Raw genomic sequence first — 19,773 nt, 5'->3', positions numbered from 1 at the left:
GGCCGTCGCAGCGCTGGCGCAAGACTGTCGGCGTGCGCACGCGAGACTGTTGGCTCGCGTGCAGGAGACCATCGGTGCCCATGCGCGGAAGAGAGTCAGCGCCCGCGCGGAAGAAAGTTGGCGCCCAGGCGGAAGAAAGTCAGCGTACGCGGAAGACTGTTGGCCTGCGCGCAGAAGACCGTTGGTGCGCGAGCGCGGAAAACTGTTGCCACGCACGCGTGCAAGACTATTGGCGTGCACGCGGAAGACTATTGGCGCGCACACGCAAGACTATTGACACGCGCAATACTATTGTTGCGCGCAAGAGCATTGGCGCTCGCGCGTAGAAGATCGTCGGCGCTCGCGCGTAGAAGATCGTCGGCGCGCACGCGGAAGACTGTTGGCGCGCACGTGGAAGACTGTTGCCACGCGCACGTGCAAGACCATCGGCACGCATGCGAAGGTTGGCAGGTCAGCTGGCAGGACGTTCAGGAACTGGGATGTGCCCTTTGGAAGGGCGAGCATCCACTGATGGGGACCGTAAAAAGGTCCGTGTTAGAGTCCAGGACCGAAGTCCAAAGGACTACGTTACAGCACAAGGTTGCGCTGGTAGATCAGCTGGCAGAACGATCAGGAACTGGGATGAGCCCTTTGGAAGGGCGAGCATCCACCGATGGGGACCGTAAAAAGGTCCGCGTTAGAGTCCAGGACCGAAGTCCACGGACTAAGTTGCAGCGCAAGGTTGCGCTGGTACGTCTGCTGCGCTGGTAGGTCTGCTTGATCCTCCGAAGAGGTGTCTCTATGAGTGGCCTCTCTCGCGAACGAGAGAGGTCAATACTTCGTAGAAGAGACTTGAAGACACCTGTGATGATGCCCATGAGGGCCGGTGGATCAGCAAGGTGACCTTTAACAGTAGCGATCCTCCGAAGAGGAGTCTCTATGAGTGGCCTCTGTCGCGAACGAGAGAGGTGAATACTTCGTAGAAGAGACTAGAAGACGCCTATGATGACGCCCATTGAGGGCCGGTGGATCAGCAAGCTAACCTTTAACAGAAGCGATCCTCCGAAAAGGAGTCTCTATGAGTGGCCTCTCTCGCGAACAAAGAGGTGAACACTTCGTAGAAGAGACTAGAAGACGCCCATTGAGGGACGGTGAATCAGCAAGCTGACCTTTAACAGAAGTTATCCTCCGAAAAGGAGTCTCTATGAGTGGCCTCTCTCGCGAACAAAGAGGTGAACACTTCGTAGAAGAGACTAGAAGACGCCCATTGAGGGCCGGTGGATCAGCAAGCTGACCTTTAACAGTAGCACTCCTCCGAAGAGGAGTCTCTATGAGTGGCCTCTCTCGCGAACGAGAGAGGTAAGCACTTCGTAGAAGAGACCTGTCAAGACCGTGCTCCGCCCCTGAAGGAAGAGAAACTCAGCAAGGGGGGAGAGAAGTCTGGGCGAAGGCAGCAACAGCAGTCGGAGACGATGAATTTATTAAGTTGTGGGAAGTTCTCCCTCTGAAGGAAGAAACAACCTCACACCTGGGGAGGAAACTTCCCTCGGAAGGGAAGTTGTCCAACCCCTGGAGGCGAACCGCCTTCAGCGTTCTAGGATGATCTGAAGTGCTGGTCATGTTGTCACGGGAGTACTTCTAAGAGAAGGGATGACGCCCATGACGACGTATTCTGAGGGACGGCAGTGACAGCAGATTCCCCAGGCATGAACAGAACAGCTCTGCTTCGTTGGCACTCTTAGTCGAACGAAGAAAAACTGCATAGTTAACTGGGAAAAATAAAATTAGTTATTTAACAGAAATTCCCTATGAAGGAACTCCGAAGAGGAACCCCGAGGGAACAACATAAAATAAGTATTGCGCCGACAATAAAATTAATTATTTAACAAATTCCCCAGGGAGGAACTCCAAAGAGGAACCCCGAGGGAACAACATAAAATTAAGTATTGTGCCCTTCCTTCCCCAGTCGAAATCCACGGGAGAAAGGGGGAACGGAGAAACTGTAATAAAAACAGAATTACAATTATTTAAATCAGCTAAGAATATTCACTAATAGTGAGAACCACTGATCCTCCGAAGGGAAGTGTTCCCCACGGAGAAAAGCTGAAAAGTTAAAATACAATTATAATTTCACTAAAAATAATTGAGACAAACAATCGGAAGAGCAACCTAACCCGCGCACGGGAAAGGAGCTTCCCCAATAGTACACTGTTGTTGTAAAGGTGGACGACCTCGAGAAGAGAAAAACTGTAGTCAAACTTTGAGAGGCCACATTCCCTTCGCTCAAAAATCCATGTTTTCCGTAAGAAAAAAGAAAAGGCGAAGGCAATAGTTGAATGGAGAGGGTCCAGGCGATGACGATTCCCCTGCGGCGGCCGAGTTAACGATTATATGACGAAGGGAAGACCAATGAACCAGAGAGGGAGAGGTAGTTCCCCACGAAGTGGAACTGCGCTGGCCTTGCTAATTTACGCAAGTGTCGTTGTCATATATATATCACACACACCACAAACACTGAAAAGGAAACATCACATTTCTATACACATATATATACATAAACATTAAGAATGTTTTCATATATATATAAGTATAAGAAAAAGTAAGTTAAAAGACAAAAATTAATGGCAGTCCAGAATAAGCGAGGAGGGAGAGAGGAAACAACCGCTCTCGATCCGAGCCAAAAGTAATGTGACTAAATCACAGGTGTGTGAACGAGAGTGGGAGCAAGCTACCCCCCCTACCCCTGCTAGTGTGGGTAGTTAACGCTCGCTAAATTTCAATGGCTCGTCATTTCAGCTCAGCCGAAAGTATAATCCATAATAAATAGCGTGGTTTGTATTCCAGTTACGGAACAAACAACTAGTCCATAAAATATTTTACTTTATAAAGAAATGTTAAAAATATATCAGTTTCCTTTGACATAAAATGTCTACATTAATGTAAAATTACTAAGCATACAATAAACACAAACTTATCTACTGAAGAGAGAGAGAGAGAGAGAGAGAGAGAGAGAGAGAGAGAGAGAGAGAGAGAGAGAGAGAGAGAGAGAGAGAGAGAGAGAGATTGTTACTATGAATGACAATAAATGGAAACAATCGTAAAAGGCTAACTTTTGCTTGTGAAAACAAACGGATTTTGAGCGAAGCGAAAAATATATTTATGGGTGAGGTAGCCATGTCGTTCTGATGGAAGTTCCTTCTTAGTAGCTTCCTAGGGCGTGTCAAGAATACGTCCTCTGATCTTATGCGATATCCCTATAAGATAATACAAGGGATACTCGCGCCAGGAGTTAGAATTCTGGATACCTTTAGTAAAATTCTCTGGGATATATCACTGTACTTAAATATAACCTAGGAAGCTACTAAGAAGAAACTTCCATCAGGACGACATGGCCTGAGCCCAAAAATGAACAATACTAATATGAAATCTATAAAACTTGAAGATATTATTTTGTAGAAATAATAGTTGAGAAAAAATGAATAAAATAAGAAAAAAGATAAATCGCGTCTTCTGTCAACAATTCCCATTACTATTAAGTTTTTGTCTGGTGGGTGGGACTTTGTCGAAGGCGGAGAGACTTTCTCTGTGATTGGAACACTGTAACAGCATGGAAAAACAATAACATAGACCTAACATATTCATGAATAGACCTTATATAAACATGAATAAGGAATAGAATTGCAAGTACTTTGGTTGGAGGTATATGTCTCCAAATTGGGGGTGTCCAAGGAGTTGAATAATGTCGCCATTGGCTAGAGAGAGTGGTGTGATTATCTTATGGAAACATAAAAAGACTAAAATAGCTCTTACATATTCAGAAATAAAGGGTAGAATCCCAAAAACTTTGTTAGTTGGCTGAAGACAGGAGGAGGAGGGACTAATATTAGGGGGAGGAGATTTTTTTAGTGAAATTTTCCCCGAGTGTGAACTTGAGATATATAACCATGTGCTATACTCATTCTTAGCTTATAAAAACTATAATAACAATAATAATAATAATAATAATAATAATAATAATGATAATAATAATATTATCATTTTTTGGGCTCAAGCCATGTCGTCCTGATGGAAGGTTCCCATAGGTAGCTTTCTAAGGGATATTTGCCTACAATGATATTCCCAGAGAATTAACCTTTAGGTCTCAAGAATTCTAACTCCTGGCGTGAATACCCTTAAAATTTCTCTTAAGGATATTGCATAATATCAAGGGACGTCTATCTTGATACGACACATAGCAATCTTCACCCCGAATAGCGTTTTCGTTTCGAGGGGGAAGAGTGGCAAAAATAGAAGGGGAGCCGTTATCAAGATTACCCTTCCTCCCGTACCACTATTGAGTATCTAGATGGGGCTGTATCCAAGATGGCACTCATTCCTATTTTTGTAGCGATTTCGCACGGTGGTGTTCCCTGATCTAACGTTTTGATCGCTTTTGAGAGAATTTAATATGCAATCTCCAGCTTCTTTTGCCACTGGAAAGTTGAGTATTTATTCTTTGCAGTGTATAATTTTTAGCTCTGGCTTCACAGTGAAATTAGAGTAATTTATTGTGTTAAGGAGCTAGGCCTGTCACCGGAGGCACCATGGGTGCTGTCGTTCGTTATGTATGTGTTATTTAGATAGTAGAATGACTTTCCTGGTTGTAATAGCATTAATAAATTATGAAAGCTATTTAGGCACAATTATACTAGTAAAGATATATATTTTATGCATAATTTCCTCTTCTCTTTGTCGATCGTAAACGTTAGTTTCGGTGAGTTAGGTAACCGGATCTCGTCTCGCACTAGGCTACCTAGCCTAGGTGCTGTAGTATACTTTCTGACATTATCCCCGTTTACCCTCGTGTATCGTTTTACTGATTCAACGGGAGATAGTACATCTCCTAGAATTATATAACTCAATACTTGTCTCCTGTGGAGATTTAAGGGTAATCCCTCCTTCCCTCTAAGTGCCGCCGCAGGCGGCAACCCTATCTGGTCTTGCCATAGAGTAGTTCACTCCAGCTTGACTAGGCTAGAGTTTTCTGTCTCCCACCTTTGCCGGCGAGATCCCGGCTTTGGTTTTCGACAGAACCTCAGAGTATTCAGTCTTTCTGCCGGCGGCAGAGCAGAAGGGTGAGTAGTCACTCCCCTGCCGGCTTACAGCTGCCGGCATAGGAGGCTAAGCCTCCCTAGGCCACACCTGAAGTGGTAGTATGATGCCGCCACCTTCTCCCCTGTGGTCTAGAAGACTAGTCCTGTGTCGGCAGACCCTAGGCTGAAGAATAGTATTCTTCTGCCACCTTGGATGTTGCCGATACTGAAACATTGTTTCTCTCTTGTGTGGAGGCGGCGGAACTTCTTCTACACTTGATAGATTCAGCAGACCCTAGGCTGAAGAATAGTTATTCTTCTGCCGCCTAGGATGGCACCTATACTGAAACATTGTTTCACTCTTGTGGAAGTGGCGGCAATCCTGCCGCCTTCTTCTACACTTGATACAGGACCCTTTTCCCTTCCCCTCTCTGTCCTTTAGCGATGACTTAGCCACCGCAATCTTGTGGCTGTTGTCCTGCAATCTCACCGCTTGCCAGGTGGGTTGCGGGGCCGGCCGGGCTCCTACATAAGCAACTGGTTAGTCACTCAGTCTTTCCCTTATGGACACAAGGCTCCGGGAAGGTTGTGCCGGCTATGACGGCTGCCGGTGGGAGACCCTTCTGCTGCCGAAGGTTCTTCAGTCCTCTCTTGGACTGCCATTCACATTCCTGAAACCGGCAATGCCGGCAACGGATCTTGCGGCTGGATGGAAGCCTGAATGATGCAGTCTCCCCTTCCATTTGAACCCTCTTTCTGGAGGAAGGCAGTAAGGTTATATACTCACACCCTTATTTATTGTAAACATACATTTTAATAAGGCAGCCCTTCACTCCATGCTTTTTCTCTCTCCATCGGCTGTTGCCGCCCGGTACTAACCCAGCCGGCAGCATGTCGGCTGGGCCGGTGCCACCAGGTACTAGCCCTGCTGGCAACATGCCAGCTGAACTACAGTATATGATTATACAGTAGCCAGTATATTTGCAGTATAGTACATACTGCAGATAGAAAACTATTGTATATATTATACAGTAGTTATTTTCCAACATATTTTGTGTATCTTGCACAGTCTTTTGCTGAGACCGATCCTATATTGAAAGAATAGAATTCCTTCAATACTCTGATTAGAAATCAGTTAATAACTTACCCTACAATATTAGATAGTTTAGAAGGGTCAGTGGAAGTACACTTTTCTATCCCTAGAGGTTAGACCCCTTCTCTTTTGAGTTTTCCCTGATCAGGAAACTCTATAGTCTTAATATTGGAAGGGGAGGTCACAGCAATTGGCTGGGAGGGATACACAAGTATGTGTCTTTTCTAATTTCTAGTCCAACCGGCGACATGCCGGCCGGACTGCCCCGCCAGGTGTTAGCCATGTTGGCAACACGCCGGCTGACTACAGTACATGATTATACAGTAGCCAGTATATTTGCAGTATAGTATACAGTATACTGCAAACAGAAAACTATAGTATTTATTATACAGTAGTTAATTTCCAACATACCTTGTGTACCCTTGTACAGTCTTTTGCCGAGACCAATCCTATATTGAAAGAATAGAATTCCTTCAATACTCTGATTGGAAATCAGTTAATACTTACCCCACAATATTAAATAATTAGAAGGGTCGGTGGCAGTGTACACTTTTTCTATCCCTAGAGGTTAGAACCCTTCTCTTTTGAGTTGCCCTGATAAAGGAAACTCTATATCTTTAATATTGGGGGAGGTCACAGCAATTGGCAGGGAGGGATACACAAGTATGGGTCTTTCTCTATTTCTTTCTAGCTTACTATCCTAAGCTATAATGATTAAAATATGAATATTTGCATATCTGTTTATCATGTGAGATAAACAATTGCATACTCATTTTATTTTCCTTTCTTCACAGGAGGAACCCCAGACGAAATGCGATGTGATCTTCTGCAACCATAGGAGTATGAAATTCTACGGTCACAAAGTGTGCAGGTCTCATGCCCTTTGCACCATCATTACCGAATCCCTGTAATATTGGGACCCCAAGTCTGCAATATCTGCCGGACCTTGGTGACCGAAGGTTTCGACGACCCCAAGTCAACGGAGTCGAGGGATGCGGCACGTAAAAACCTGCGCAAGTGGGTAAGAGGGTTCCAGAAGAACTCTCCGGGACCATACCTACCTAACGATAGGATGCGTAGCTTGCTGTTCCCGAAAGTGGGTAGTGAAATGATTGTGCCCCAAGCACGACTCGACCCTCCCTGCGTCCAGATTGCCATCGAGACGGATGTCAGGGAGGCGTTGCAAAGTATGGACATCCACCAGGAGGTAAGGATGTCGGAAGTGTCTAGGGACACCGAAAAGGATCTATTAAAGGATGATCCCGAGGAGGAGTCTACTCTACCTCTGGAAGAAGATGATGATGTCAAGTCGGAGTTCCTTCCGTCTGTGCCGGCACCAGAGCCGTTACCCTCGACGTCTTCACCTTCTACCCCTCCACTGGACAACATGAGCCAGGCACTGGCCCATCTTACGGATTTAATGGAGAATATTCGCAAACGAGGCGAAGCAAGGGAAGCGAAATTCGAGAGAGAGCTCCATGAAGCTCCACTTATCGCCTCCCGAGGGTCATACAAGCGACCCAGAGGCCAAGACCTCCCAACCTGCTACGAAACCAATCCCTGGAGGTATGCGGAGTTTATGCCGATTTCGAACAGCAAACTCTACATCTCAGAGAAGATGGGAGCTGTCCCCTTAGATGACATCCAGTTTTGGCCAAGCTTTAACCCTTACCCTGATTTCTTCATTCGACTGAAGCATGAACCAATGCCAAAAGAGGAGACGGAACCGAAGGAGTTCATGGTTTTCGACCACGATAAGGAACAGGCTCTCTTGTCAAGTAGCCTGAGAAAGGCGGGCTATTCGGTGTCGAAAGTGTCCGCCTTGAGCAAGAAACACCCTACCTTTCTTGCTCCTCCTTCAATGGCCTTCCCCTTTATGTTGAAGGCATTTAGATCTGTTGCCAAGGCAGTGGAGGCAGGCAAACCATGCCCTGCACTAGAGGAGTGCAGGCCTCTGTCGTTAGCCTTGCCCATTCAGGAGAAGGAATGGAAGGAAGTCCACCTAACCTTCTCAGTAGGGAAACTGGACGCAGACATCACTGGACGACAGTTTAGCGGGAATCTTCCTAAACTTTCTGACTTTCTCTTGTGCAAGGAACAAGAGACGAAGGAGAGACTTGCGGCCTCTTTATCCCTACAAAACTGCATAGAGATGTGTGCAGGCCAATGAAGTACCCCAGACATGCTCATGATCCTGGCCAAAATGCATATGGCCACCCTAGTAAAGGACCTGTATGCTTTCATGAAGGCTAGAAGAGCCTGTAGAGAGTTCGTGTTCGCTGCTGCAACAGTGAAACATGAACCCAGGAAGCTGATATCTTCTAACATCTGGGGTAAAGACCTCTTCCCGAATGAAGTAGTCAAAGAGGTTGTCAAGAAAGCCATCTCAGAGAATAGGAACCTTCTCCAGAAGTGGGGCATCTCTTCAAAGAGGAAATTTTCCCCCGATGCGGGTCCCCAACCTAAAAGGAAGACGAAGTTTAGACTTCCCCTTCGGCCTGCTCAACAACATCCCACAGTTACTATGACCGCGGTGCCCCAAGTGGTGGCCCAAACACAGGCCACCTTCCAAGTGGTGCCTCAACGGCTGGTTGCCTAGTCATCAGCATTCAACCCCGGGTTTGAGAGGCAGAACACTACCTCTCGGTTGAAAGATAAAGGATCCAGACAGGGCTCCTCTAGACATCCCTCAAGAGGTAAAGGAGGATGCGGTCGAGGAGGTAAACCCTCCGATCAATCGAAGCATGGAGACGCTTCCGGTAGGAGGGAGGCTCCAACAATTTTAGGATCGTTGGACCTTCGATCCTTGGGCCCACGGCCTAATCAAGATTGGACTAGGATGGAAATGGAACAAGTCCCCACCATCATTTCCTCAATTCTTCCAACACTCCAACCCACATTAGAAGAATATACCCTAAAGCTCTTGAGCATACAGGTTATAAGGAAAGCAAAGTCCATCAAATTCCAGGGAAGGCTGCTTTGTGTTCCCAAGAAGGACTCAAAAAAACTCAGAGTCATTCTGGACTTGTCACCACTCAACAAGTTTATAAAAAACAGCAAGTTCAGGATGTTAATCCTTCAACACATAAGGACCCTATTACAAAAAGGGGCATTCACAGTCTCGATAGACCTGACAGATGCCTATTGGCACCTTCTAGTCAGTCGCCCTCTCTCCTCCTACCTAGGATTCAATTTACAGAAGATAAAGTATGTTCTAAGAGCCATACCCTTCGGATTAAACATAGTCCCAAGCATCTTCATGAAATTTGCAGACGCAGTCTTGCAACAACTACGCCTAGAAGGTGTTCAGGTGGCAGCGTACCTGGACAACTGGCTGGTGCGGGCAGCATCCGAAACGGCTTGTCTGAAAGCATCCAAAGAAGTGATCCAGTTCCTGGAACATCTGGGATGCAAAATCAACTTCAAGAAGTCTCGACTCTCTCCAGCTTACTATTATATTCAATAGCTTAGGATAGTAAGCTAGAAAGGAAATAGGAAAGACACATATCTGTGTTTCCTCTCCCAGGCAATCGCTGAGACCTCCGTCAATAATAATATTTAAATTCCCTATAAGGGAGAATACAGGGCGGAACGACTCCCATACGTAGAGCCGGAGTTAGTAAATATTTATACTAACTTCTCCACCTGTAGAATGTTAATACTGAACGGTGTTTTATAAGAGTCCCGATGATCAAAGGATTCATCTGGGTGTTGAGGGATTACTCAACCTCAACATGTTATGCAGTCCCAACAATAGACTGTAACAGGATACACAGAGTATGTTAGAAATACTTGTACTACTGTATTGTTGTATACTGTAGTTTTACCGGTATACTACCGGGGTTAGGCTAGTGCTTGGTGGCACTAACTGATAGAGACAGAGAAAGGATGGGAAGGAGGGTTTCCTATCATTATGGTTTAGCACAATAACTGGAAGTGTAGGAGGGCTACTGCCGCCTACTGTCTCCTTGCCAGAATGAGCGGTCTAATGGAAGGGGAGGAATCCATCTGATTCTCGCTTCCATCCATCCACAATTTTTGCCGCCGGGTGTGTACTGCCAGTTGCAAGGTTTGTGGATGGCAGGCCAAGAAAGGACTGAAGAATTCTCAACAGTATGTTGGGTTTCCCACCGGCACCCAACAGGGCCGGCTCAGTCTTTTCCCCCGGGCCATTCACCTCCAGTGAAGGAAGGACATAAGGAGGAAGTGGCCGAGGCAGCAACCTAACTGCCGCTGGTAGGGTCCTAGCCGGCAACGTAGTCAGCCCGGCAAGCCAGGATGACTGTCAGAATACCAGCGAAAGAATGTTGTGACGACTAGGCCAACACTAAAGGACAGAGGGGGGAGGGGAAAGGGTCTTATAGTTCACAGGGGAGAAAGGCGGCGGCATACGCCGCCTACTTTCGGTCGTGAACTAAGGAAGCATGGCTTCCTGTGCCGATGACATCATGGGCGGCAGAGGAACAAAGATTCCCCTGTCGGCGACATTGTCGGCTGCAAGACAGTACAACCTGAGCTACCATCTTATTTCAAAGCCGGGATACTCGGCGGCAAAGAAGACAGACGGTGTAAAACTATCCAAGTCAAGCCGGAGTTTACTACTCGACGACGATGACAAAAGATAGGGGTTGCGGCTCAAGGAGGGAGGAAGGGTTTAGCCTTTTTTTTCTCTAAAAGAGAATATATCGAACCTTATCCATAAATTCTAGGGGATATATGTCCCCATCCGAATTAATAAGGAACGATATGTTGAGGTTAAACATGGGGAATTACTTTATTAACGTATACATAACGAGTTAGGCTAGCCTAACTCCGGTGGGGACCCCGGCCAAGGTTGGTACCACCGGGGTCACCGCCCTATACAAAAAGTAAAGTCACATATCGGAAGAGGAATAAAATAAATTCGTATGCAATATCTGCATTAGTATAATTTGCCTAACTAGCTGAAATTTATAGCTAAATACCGGGAATGTCGCTCTGCTGACTAAATAAAATGCATTTATTATGTGCGACAGCGGTCTTAAAATGGCCGCCTCCAGTGTCGGCTATGCTCAACCAAACACACTTAAATTATACGAATTTAACTGTGAGAAGGGAGCCTTAAAATTATACACAGGAAAGATTAAATACTCAACTTTCCAGAGGATGAAGATGTGGGAGATTGCATGATTATATTCCAAAAATCCATAACAAACACTGGGAAAAGTGTGGGAGCTTAAATGCTACAAAACAAGGAATGATGGCCCATAGTAGTACGGAGAGGAGGTACTACGGCTCCCCTTTCGTTCGCCACTCTTCTCCCTCAAAGAGTTAAATCCATTCGGGGTGAAGATTGCTATGTGTCGTATCTAAAAATATGTCCCCTAATATTATGCGATATCCTTAAAGCTATATTAAGGAAACTCATGCCAGGAGTTAGAATTCTGGAGACCTATGGTTAATTCTCTGGGAGTATCATTGTAGCAAATATCCCTTAGAAAGCTACCTAAAGGAACCTTCCATCAGGATGACATAGCCGAGCCCAAAAAAGGACTTATGTAAGCCTGTTCAACATAAAAACATTAGCTGCAAGTTTGAACTTTTGAAATTCTACCGATTCAGGTACTCGATTAGGAAGATCATTCCACAACTTGGTCACAGCTGGAATAAAACTTCTAGAGTACTGTGTAGTATTGAGTCTCATGATGGAGAAGGCCTGACTATTAGAATTAACTGCACACCTAGAATTACGAACAGGATGGAACTGTCTGGGAAGATCTGAATGTAAAGGATGGTCAGATTTATAAAAAAAACTCTTATGCAACACACATAATGAACTAATCGGATGACGGTGCCAGAGATTAATATCAAGAAACAAGATAAAATGAAAGAATTAAAACACTTCTTCAGAATAGATTGATCACCAAAAATCATGAAAGACATTCTCAATAGCAAATTTTTTGTGTAATTGAAGAAGACACAGACCTAATGTGTTTCTCAAAAGTAAATATGCTGTCGAGAATCACACCTAAAATTTTAAAAGTCTTACAAAGTTAAAGAAACATTATCAATGCTGAGATCCGAATGTTGAGGAGCCATGATCCTTGACCTACTTACAATCATACTTTGAGTTTTGTTAGGATTCAACTTCATACCCCATAATTTACACTATACACTAATTTTAGCTACATCTCTATTAAGGGATTCAGCAACCCAAGATTTACATTCAGAAGACGGAATTGATGCAAGGAGAGTAGCATCACCTGCATATAAAACAAGCCTGTTTTTTTTTACCAAACCACGTCATGTGTATATAGTATGAAAAGTAATGGGTCAAGAACACTACCCTGAGGAACACCAGATATCACATTCCTATACTCACTATGGTGCCCCTCAAAAACAACTCTTCGCAATCTATTACTTAAAAATTCAATAATGAAGCTAAGAAATGACCCTCCCACTCCAAATGTTTGAGTTTGAAAACAAGGGCATCATGATTAACACGGTCAAAGGCAGCACTAAAATCAAGGCCAATCAAACAAACTTCCTGACCACAATCAAAGGCTTTCTGTACAGCATTGGAGATTGTAAGAAGGGCATCACATGCTCGAAGGCCTTTACGAAAACCAAATTGCAAACTAGGAAACAGATGATTACCTTCAGCAAACCTATTAAGACGTTTTGGCGCGCGCATGCGGGGAAGACTGCTTGGCGCGCGCGGAAGCCTATTGGAGCACGCGCGGAAGACCAGTGGCGCACGCATGCATGCGGAAAACCATTGGCGCACACGGAAGACCGTTGGAGCGTGCGCGTGCAAGACCATCTGGTAGGATGATCAGGAACTGATGACGCCCATGAGGGCTGGTGGACCAGCAAGCTGGCCTTAGGAAGAGTCCAGGACCGAAGTCCATGGACTAAGTTGCAGCGCAAGGTTGCGCTCGTAGGATGATCAGGAACTGATGACGCCCATGAGGGCCGGTGGATCAGCAAGCTGACCTTAGGAAGAGTCCAGGACCGAAGTCCATGGACTAAGTTGCAGCGCAAGGTTGCCCTGGTAGGTCTGCTGGTAGGATGATCAGGAACTGATGAGCAGAGTGATCCTCCGAAGAGGTGTCTCTATGAGTGGCCTCTCTCGCGAACGAGAGAGGTGAACACTTCGTAGGAGAAGCTTGCCTAAGACTGTGCTCCACCCCTGAAGGAAGAGAGACTCAGCGAGGGGGGAGAGTAGTCTAGGCGAAGACAGCAACAGCAATCGGAGTCTGTGAAGTGATTTAAGATGCAGGTAGTTCTCCCTCGGAAGAGGGAAACAACCTTCCTCGAAGATGAAGTGCTGATCAGGTGTTGCCACGGACGTACTTCTGAGAGAAGGGATGACGCTCAAGATGACGCCCATGAGGGCCGGTGGATCAGCAAGCTGACCTTCAATAGTAGCGATCCTCCGCAGAGGAGTCTCTATGAGTGGCCTCTCTCGTTCGCAACATTTCGTAGAAGAGACTTGTCTAAGACTGTGCTCTGCCCCTGTAGAAAGAGAGACTCAGTAAGGGGAAAGAGTAGTCTGGGCGAAGGCAGCAACAGTAGTCGGAGACGATGAATTTATTCAGATGTGGGAAGTTCTCCCTCGGAAGGGAGAAACAACCTCACATCTGGGGAGGACACTTTCCCTCTGAGGGGAAAATTGTGCAACCTCTGGAGGCGAACCTCCTGGTTAGCGTTCTAAGATGATCTGAAGTGCTGGTCATGTTGTCACGGGTGTACTTCTAAGAGAAGGGATGACACTCATGACGATGTCCTCCGAGGGACGGCAGTGACAGCAGATTCCCCAGGCATGAACAGAACAGCTCTGCTTCGTCGGCACTCTTAGTCGAATGAAGAAAACTGCATAGTTAACTAGGAAAAAAATAGAATTAATTATTTAACAGAAAATTCCCAGGGAGGAACTCAGAAGAGGATCCCCGAGGGAACAACATAAAAATAAGTATTGCGCCCTCCCTTCCCAAGTCGACATCCACAGAAGAAAGGGGAGTGGAGTAACTGTAATAAAAAACACAGAATTACAATTATTTAAATCAGCTAAGAATATTCACTAATAGTGAGAACCACTGATCCTCCGACGGGAAGTGTTCCCCACGGAGAAATGCTGAAAATTTAAATTATAATTATAATTTCACTAAAAATAATTGAGACAAACAATCGGAAGCACAACCTAACCCGCGAACGGGAAAGGTGCTCTTCCCAATAGTATACTGTTGTTGAAAGGTGAACGACCTTGGGAAGAGAAAGACTGTAGTCAATCTCTGAGAGGCCACATTCCCTTCACTCAGAAATCCATGTTTCCCATAGGAAAAGAGAAAAGGCGAACTTTCCCCAGTACCCAGGTCTGAAAAGAGTTTAGAATAAGACAAGACATGCTTGCATGAATATATAAAAAGGACTTTCTTGCAATAAAACATTGTTTTCATTTTATAAAACCTATTCAAAATAACAAATCTGGAAGTAATTTGTATTTTTCCTGGTACAGTATACAAACCTGGAGCTATTTAGACAAGGTGGCCCGCCACCCTGTCCCCCGAGAAGTCCTGCCATAAAGCAAAGTGGTTACTCAGCCGAGAGGTGTGAGTGAGCGGGGTAGCCAGTCTACACCCACCCGCTAACTAGCGGATGGGGTAGTTGTCCCTCACTAAAATTATCATGGCTATGCCGATTGTATACCCCTATAAATAGCGGAGGGTTTGTATTTATGACAGAACAAACATGAAATGTAGTACTCATCGCTAAAAATACAGTATCCTGAAATTTTAAAATTCCAAGCCAAAGACAGAGTTTACTCTCCTTATGCTTTCTGGCCTTATGAAATTAAAAACCTTTAGATAGTCCTCAACTCGTATAAAGTGTGTATTAAGACTAAAAAGAGATATTTTTCATATTTCTTATCAATTCTATAGAATACATTACCTGCAAAACATTTGCTGGTTCATCCTTTCGTACACCACGCCGCGAAGACCGCAGGAAGCTCTGTAATTCACTAAGACTTCTTTTGTTGACAACTTTAAGGATTACATTATAAATGAGCGGCTTTCTTCTACTTCCAACACCTCCAGTCGACAAAGAAACCTGCTCAAGGAAATAATTGTTACTGATGATGCAAATTAATAAAAATCTTCGATAAATTCAAATGCAACATGAATGATATATTATTGAGCTATAAGCCCAGGGGCCCCAAAAGGAAAAAATAGGCTAGTGAGGAAAGGAAAAAAGGAAAAATAAAATATTTTAAGAACAGTAACAACATAAAAATAAATATTTCCTATATAAACTATAAAAACTTTAACAAAACAAGAAGAGAAATTTATAGAATAATGTGGCCTGCGTGTACCCTCAAGCAAGAGAACTCTAACCCAAAACAGTGGAAGACCATGGTATAGAGGCTATGGCACTATCCAAGAACAGAGAACAATGGTTTGATTTTGGAGTGTTCTCCTAAAAGAGCTGCTTACCATGGCTAAAGTCTCTTCTACCCTTACCAAGAGGAAAGTAGCCACTGAAAAATTACAGTGCAGTAGTTAACCCTTTGGGTAAAGAATTGTTTGGTAATCTCAATGTTGTCAGGTATATAAGGACAGAGGAGAATCTGTAAAGAATGGGTCAGACTATTCGGTGTATGTGTACGAAAAGGGAATGTGAACTGTAACCAGAGAGAAGGATCCAATGAAGTACAGACTGGCCAGTCAATGCTAATGGGTAATGAGATTGTTCTTCAAAAATCCCAAATCTTTAAATTAAAATTGTATTTTTCCTAACTATACAAACCTAAGTCCTTTAATAGGAGTAAGACACCAGTGAAGCTGAAGCTGTCTTAAAAATTTTACAATGTAGTTACTGTGTAACTACTGACGGGTGGTGGGGATGCCCTGCTTACCTGCCAGTCAGCAAGATTAGCACTTTTGAACTTTAACTATTTCATTAAATGAGTCAGCTAGACACGCATTTTTGACCTTAGGCCTGGGACTTGCAGAGCAGTTGAGGCTGGAAGTGTACCTTAGGACTCAGATCTCTGTACAACACATCTCAAAGGCTCATATGGGGAACCCATAAAGACTTCAGAACACCAGTGACATCCCAATCACGGGAGCTAAGTTCCCTGAATGGGCAAGAATGCTCGAAGCTCCCTACGAGCAAAGACGAATCCCTCGAGGAGCAAAGGTCTATGTCCTTCAATCTGAGGCCTGGCTTGAGGCTAAGAGATAAACTCTCACCACTCAGACTGAGAGGTGCTTCCCTCAGCGAAGGAAGATGAAAAAATCAACAATTAACTGCAGAGGCTCTGATCGGAGAAATGTACCTTCTACGAAACTAATCACAGAATATGAAGCCCACTTTCCCTGGTAGACAGCTGCAGGGAACATTTGCAGGTTTCCAGAAACATGTTATTTTGATAATAAAATAAATTTTTGAATATACTTACCCGGTGATTATAATAGCTGCAACTCTGTTGCCCGACAGACAACTCTACGGTAAAAACTCGCCAGCGATCGCTACACAGGTTGCGGGTGTGCCCAACAGCGCCATCTGTCGTCCAGATACCCAGTACTCAATGTAAACAAAAGACTCAATTTTCTCCTCGTTCCACTGCGTCTCTATTGGGGAGGAAGGGAGGGTCCTTTAATTTATAATCACCGGGTAAGTATATTCAAAAATTTATTTTATTATCAAAATAACATTTTTCAATATTTAACTTAGCCGGTGATTATAATAGCTGATTCACACCCAGGGGGGTGGGTAGAGACCAGCAATATATGTTTACATTATTATGAGCTAAGAGTTTTTATTTCATTTTAGAAGTTATCAAAATAACAAAAACAAAATAAATAGGTACCTGGTAAGGAAGTCGACTTGAACAATTTCTCTGCCTTTTAAGTACGTCTTCCTTACGGAGCCTCGCGATCCTCTTAGGATGCTGAACGACCCCTAGGATCTGAAGTATCAAGGGTTGCAACCCATACAACAGGACCTCATCAAAACCCCTAATCTAGGCGCTCTCAAGAAATGACTTTGACCACCCGCCAAATCAACCAGGATGCGAAAGGCTTCTTAGCCTTCCGGACAACCCAAAAAACAACAATAAAAACATTTCAAGAGAAAGATTAAAAGGGTATGGAATTAGGGAATTGTAGTGGTTGAGCCCTCACCCACTACTGCACTTGCTGCTACGAATGGTCCCAGTGTGTAGCAGTTCTTGTAAAGAGACTGGACATCTTTCAAGTAAAGTGACGCGAACACTGACTTGCTTCTCCAATAGGTTGCGTCCATTATACTTTGCAGAGATATATTTTGCTTAAAGGCCACGTAAGTTGTTACAGCTCTAACTTCGTGCGTCTTCACCTTAAGCAAAGTTCGGTCTTCCTCACTCAGATGTGAATGAGCTTCTCGTATTAACAATCTGATAAAGTCTGACCAAGCATTCTTTGACAAAGGCAAGGATGGTTTCTTAACTGAACACCATAAAGCTTCAGATTGGCCTTGTAAAGGTTTAGTACGCTTTAAATAGAACTTAAGAGCTCTAACAGGGCATAAGACTCTTTCTAGTTCATTGCCTACGATCTCCGATAAGCTGGGGATATCGAAAGATTTAGGCCAAGGCCGAGAAGGCAGCTCATTTTTGGCTAGAAAACCAAGTTGTAGCGAACAAGTGGCTTTTTCTGACGAAAATCCTATGTTCTTGCTGAAGGCATGAATCTCACTGACTCTTTTAGCCGAGGCTAAGCATACCAGGAAAAGAGTCTTAAGAGTGAGATCTTTCAGGGAGGCTGATTGTAACGGCTCCAACCTGTCTGATATGAAGAATCTTAGTACCACGTCTAAATTCCATCCAGGGGTAGCCAAACGACGCTCCTTGGTGGTCTCAAAAGACTTAAGGAGGTCTTGCAGATCTTTATGTTTGGAAAGATCTAAGCCTCTATGCCGGAAGACCGATGCCAACATGCTTCTGTAGCCCTTGATAGTGGGAGCTGAAAGGGATCGTCCTTTTCTCAGGTAAAAGAGAAAAACAGCTATTTGAGCTACAGAGGTACTGGTCGAGGATACAGAAACTGACTTGCACCAGTCTCGGAAGACTTCCCACTTCGATTGGTAGACTCTAATGGAAGAAGCTCTCCTTGCTCTAGCAATCGCACTGGCTGCTTCCTTCGAAAAGCCTCTAGCTCTCGAGAGTCTTTCGATAGACTGAAGGCAGTCAGACGAAGAGCGTGGAGGCTTTGGAGTACCTTCTTTACGTGTGGCTGACGTAGAAGGTCTACCCTTAGAGGAAGACTACTGGGAACGTCTACTAACCATCGAAGTATCTCGGTGAACCATTCTCTCTTGATATTGTCCTTCCACCAAGTCAGACAAGACTTTATCTTTTCGGAAACCGGGATCGAGACCGCTTCTAGCGTCTTGTCCTTTTTCCAGTGAAAAGCTAGATGGTATTGAAGAGGACGGAGGTGTAGTCTTCCTAGTGACCCAAAATGTTCCACGGATGACAGCGTCCCTACCAGACTCATCCACAGCCTGACTGAGCAGCGTTCCTTCTTCAGCATCTTCTGGATGGATAGCAGGGCTTGATCTATTCTGGGGGCTGATCGTCTTGTTGTTCAGCAACGTCCTCATCAGAGGGTTCCTCATCCGAAAACTGATGAGGAAACGGCAACGGAGTGGGCAACGTCTCGCTCGCTGAGTCCGGTCGCACTGGTGGATGCGTGACGGAGCCGGACGCAATATTATGGAACTGCTGCACAGTCTGTGAACTGTCAACAACCATGGGTGCGCGAGGAAGCACAGCGTCAACCCGAGACTGTCTAGACCGTCTGGGTTGTGCAGTCAACACCCTACCGGGTTGCTGAGGTTGACGCTCTGCGTCAAAACAAGTCACCTCTGCTGGTTGTTGAACGTCCTGAACGTCAACAACCACCTCCGAGCGTCGCTTAACGTCAACGTGCGGCTGGCAACCCACACTGGGTCGCATCGGTGGAGGAACCACCTCAACTGGCAGACGCGAGTAGGATACCTCAGCGTCAACAGGGCGCACAACCGACCGGTTGGAAGGTTGTTGGCCAGAAGGTTCGGTAGCAACCTTCTCCGCATTAAAGTCCTCGATCAAGGACGCAAGCTTGGACTGCATGTCTTGCAGCAAAGCCCATTTAGGGTCTACGGGAGCAGGTGTGGCAACAGACGGGGTTAGCGACTGAGGCGGTACCGTTTACCATCCCTGAAAGCCTTGTTATGCGTGACATAATTGTACAGCAAAACTTCAAAGGCTCGAAAACAGATGTGAAGTTGACCTGCAAAAAACTTGGAGCGTCTCCTGGCCAGGCGCCAGGGAGAGTCTACGAGAATTGAGAAGTCTATCTGGGCAGAAGCATGAACTCCCAAGCCGAGAACTTCTCTCGTGTCATATCAGACTCTCGCTCTATAAACCAGTTTAAAAGAAGGGAAAGCAAAGGCTGTATCCCCCAAACTCCTCCTGGTGAAAAACCAGTCGCCTAGCCAACGTAAAGCTCTCTAGGAGAGCGAGAGAGCACTAGCTTAAAAACAACGGCTTCGAAGTAGCTAGGCCTAGTGTAAGCTCTGACGTTTAGGCGAACGAGGAGCAGCAGTTACAAAAAGATCCGGACA

General features: G+C 45.1%; 1 protein-coding gene across 2 annotated transcripts in view; it reads right to left on the bottom strand.

The window, feature by feature from the left end:
• The window catches only part of LOC137654496 (protein argonaute-3-like), a 188,513-nt gene that overhangs the window by 117,926 nt on the left and 50,814 nt on the right, over positions 1-19,773 (bottom strand). For both annotated transcript variants that reach the window (XR_011046643.1, XM_068388165.1), the window contains exon 4: positions 15,076-15,234. Coding sequence is in view for 1 of the 2 variants with exons in the window: in XM_068388165.1 (XP_068244266.1) it covers positions 15,076-15,234 (159 nt within the window). In the remaining variant the exon portion in view is untranslated. The remainder of the gene's footprint in view (positions 1-15,075; positions 15,235-19,773) is intronic.

This window comes from Palaemon carinicauda, chromosome 15 (assembly GCF_036898095.1).
Source record: "Palaemon carinicauda isolate YSFRI2023 chromosome 15, ASM3689809v2, whole genome shotgun sequence".
In the NCBI taxonomy this organism is placed as follows: Eukaryota; Metazoa; Arthropoda; class Malacostraca; order Decapoda; family Palaemonidae; genus Palaemon; species Palaemon carinicauda.
The sequence above is the reverse complement of the archived record's forward strand: the minus strand, read 5'-3'. Positions and strand labels throughout refer to the sequence as shown.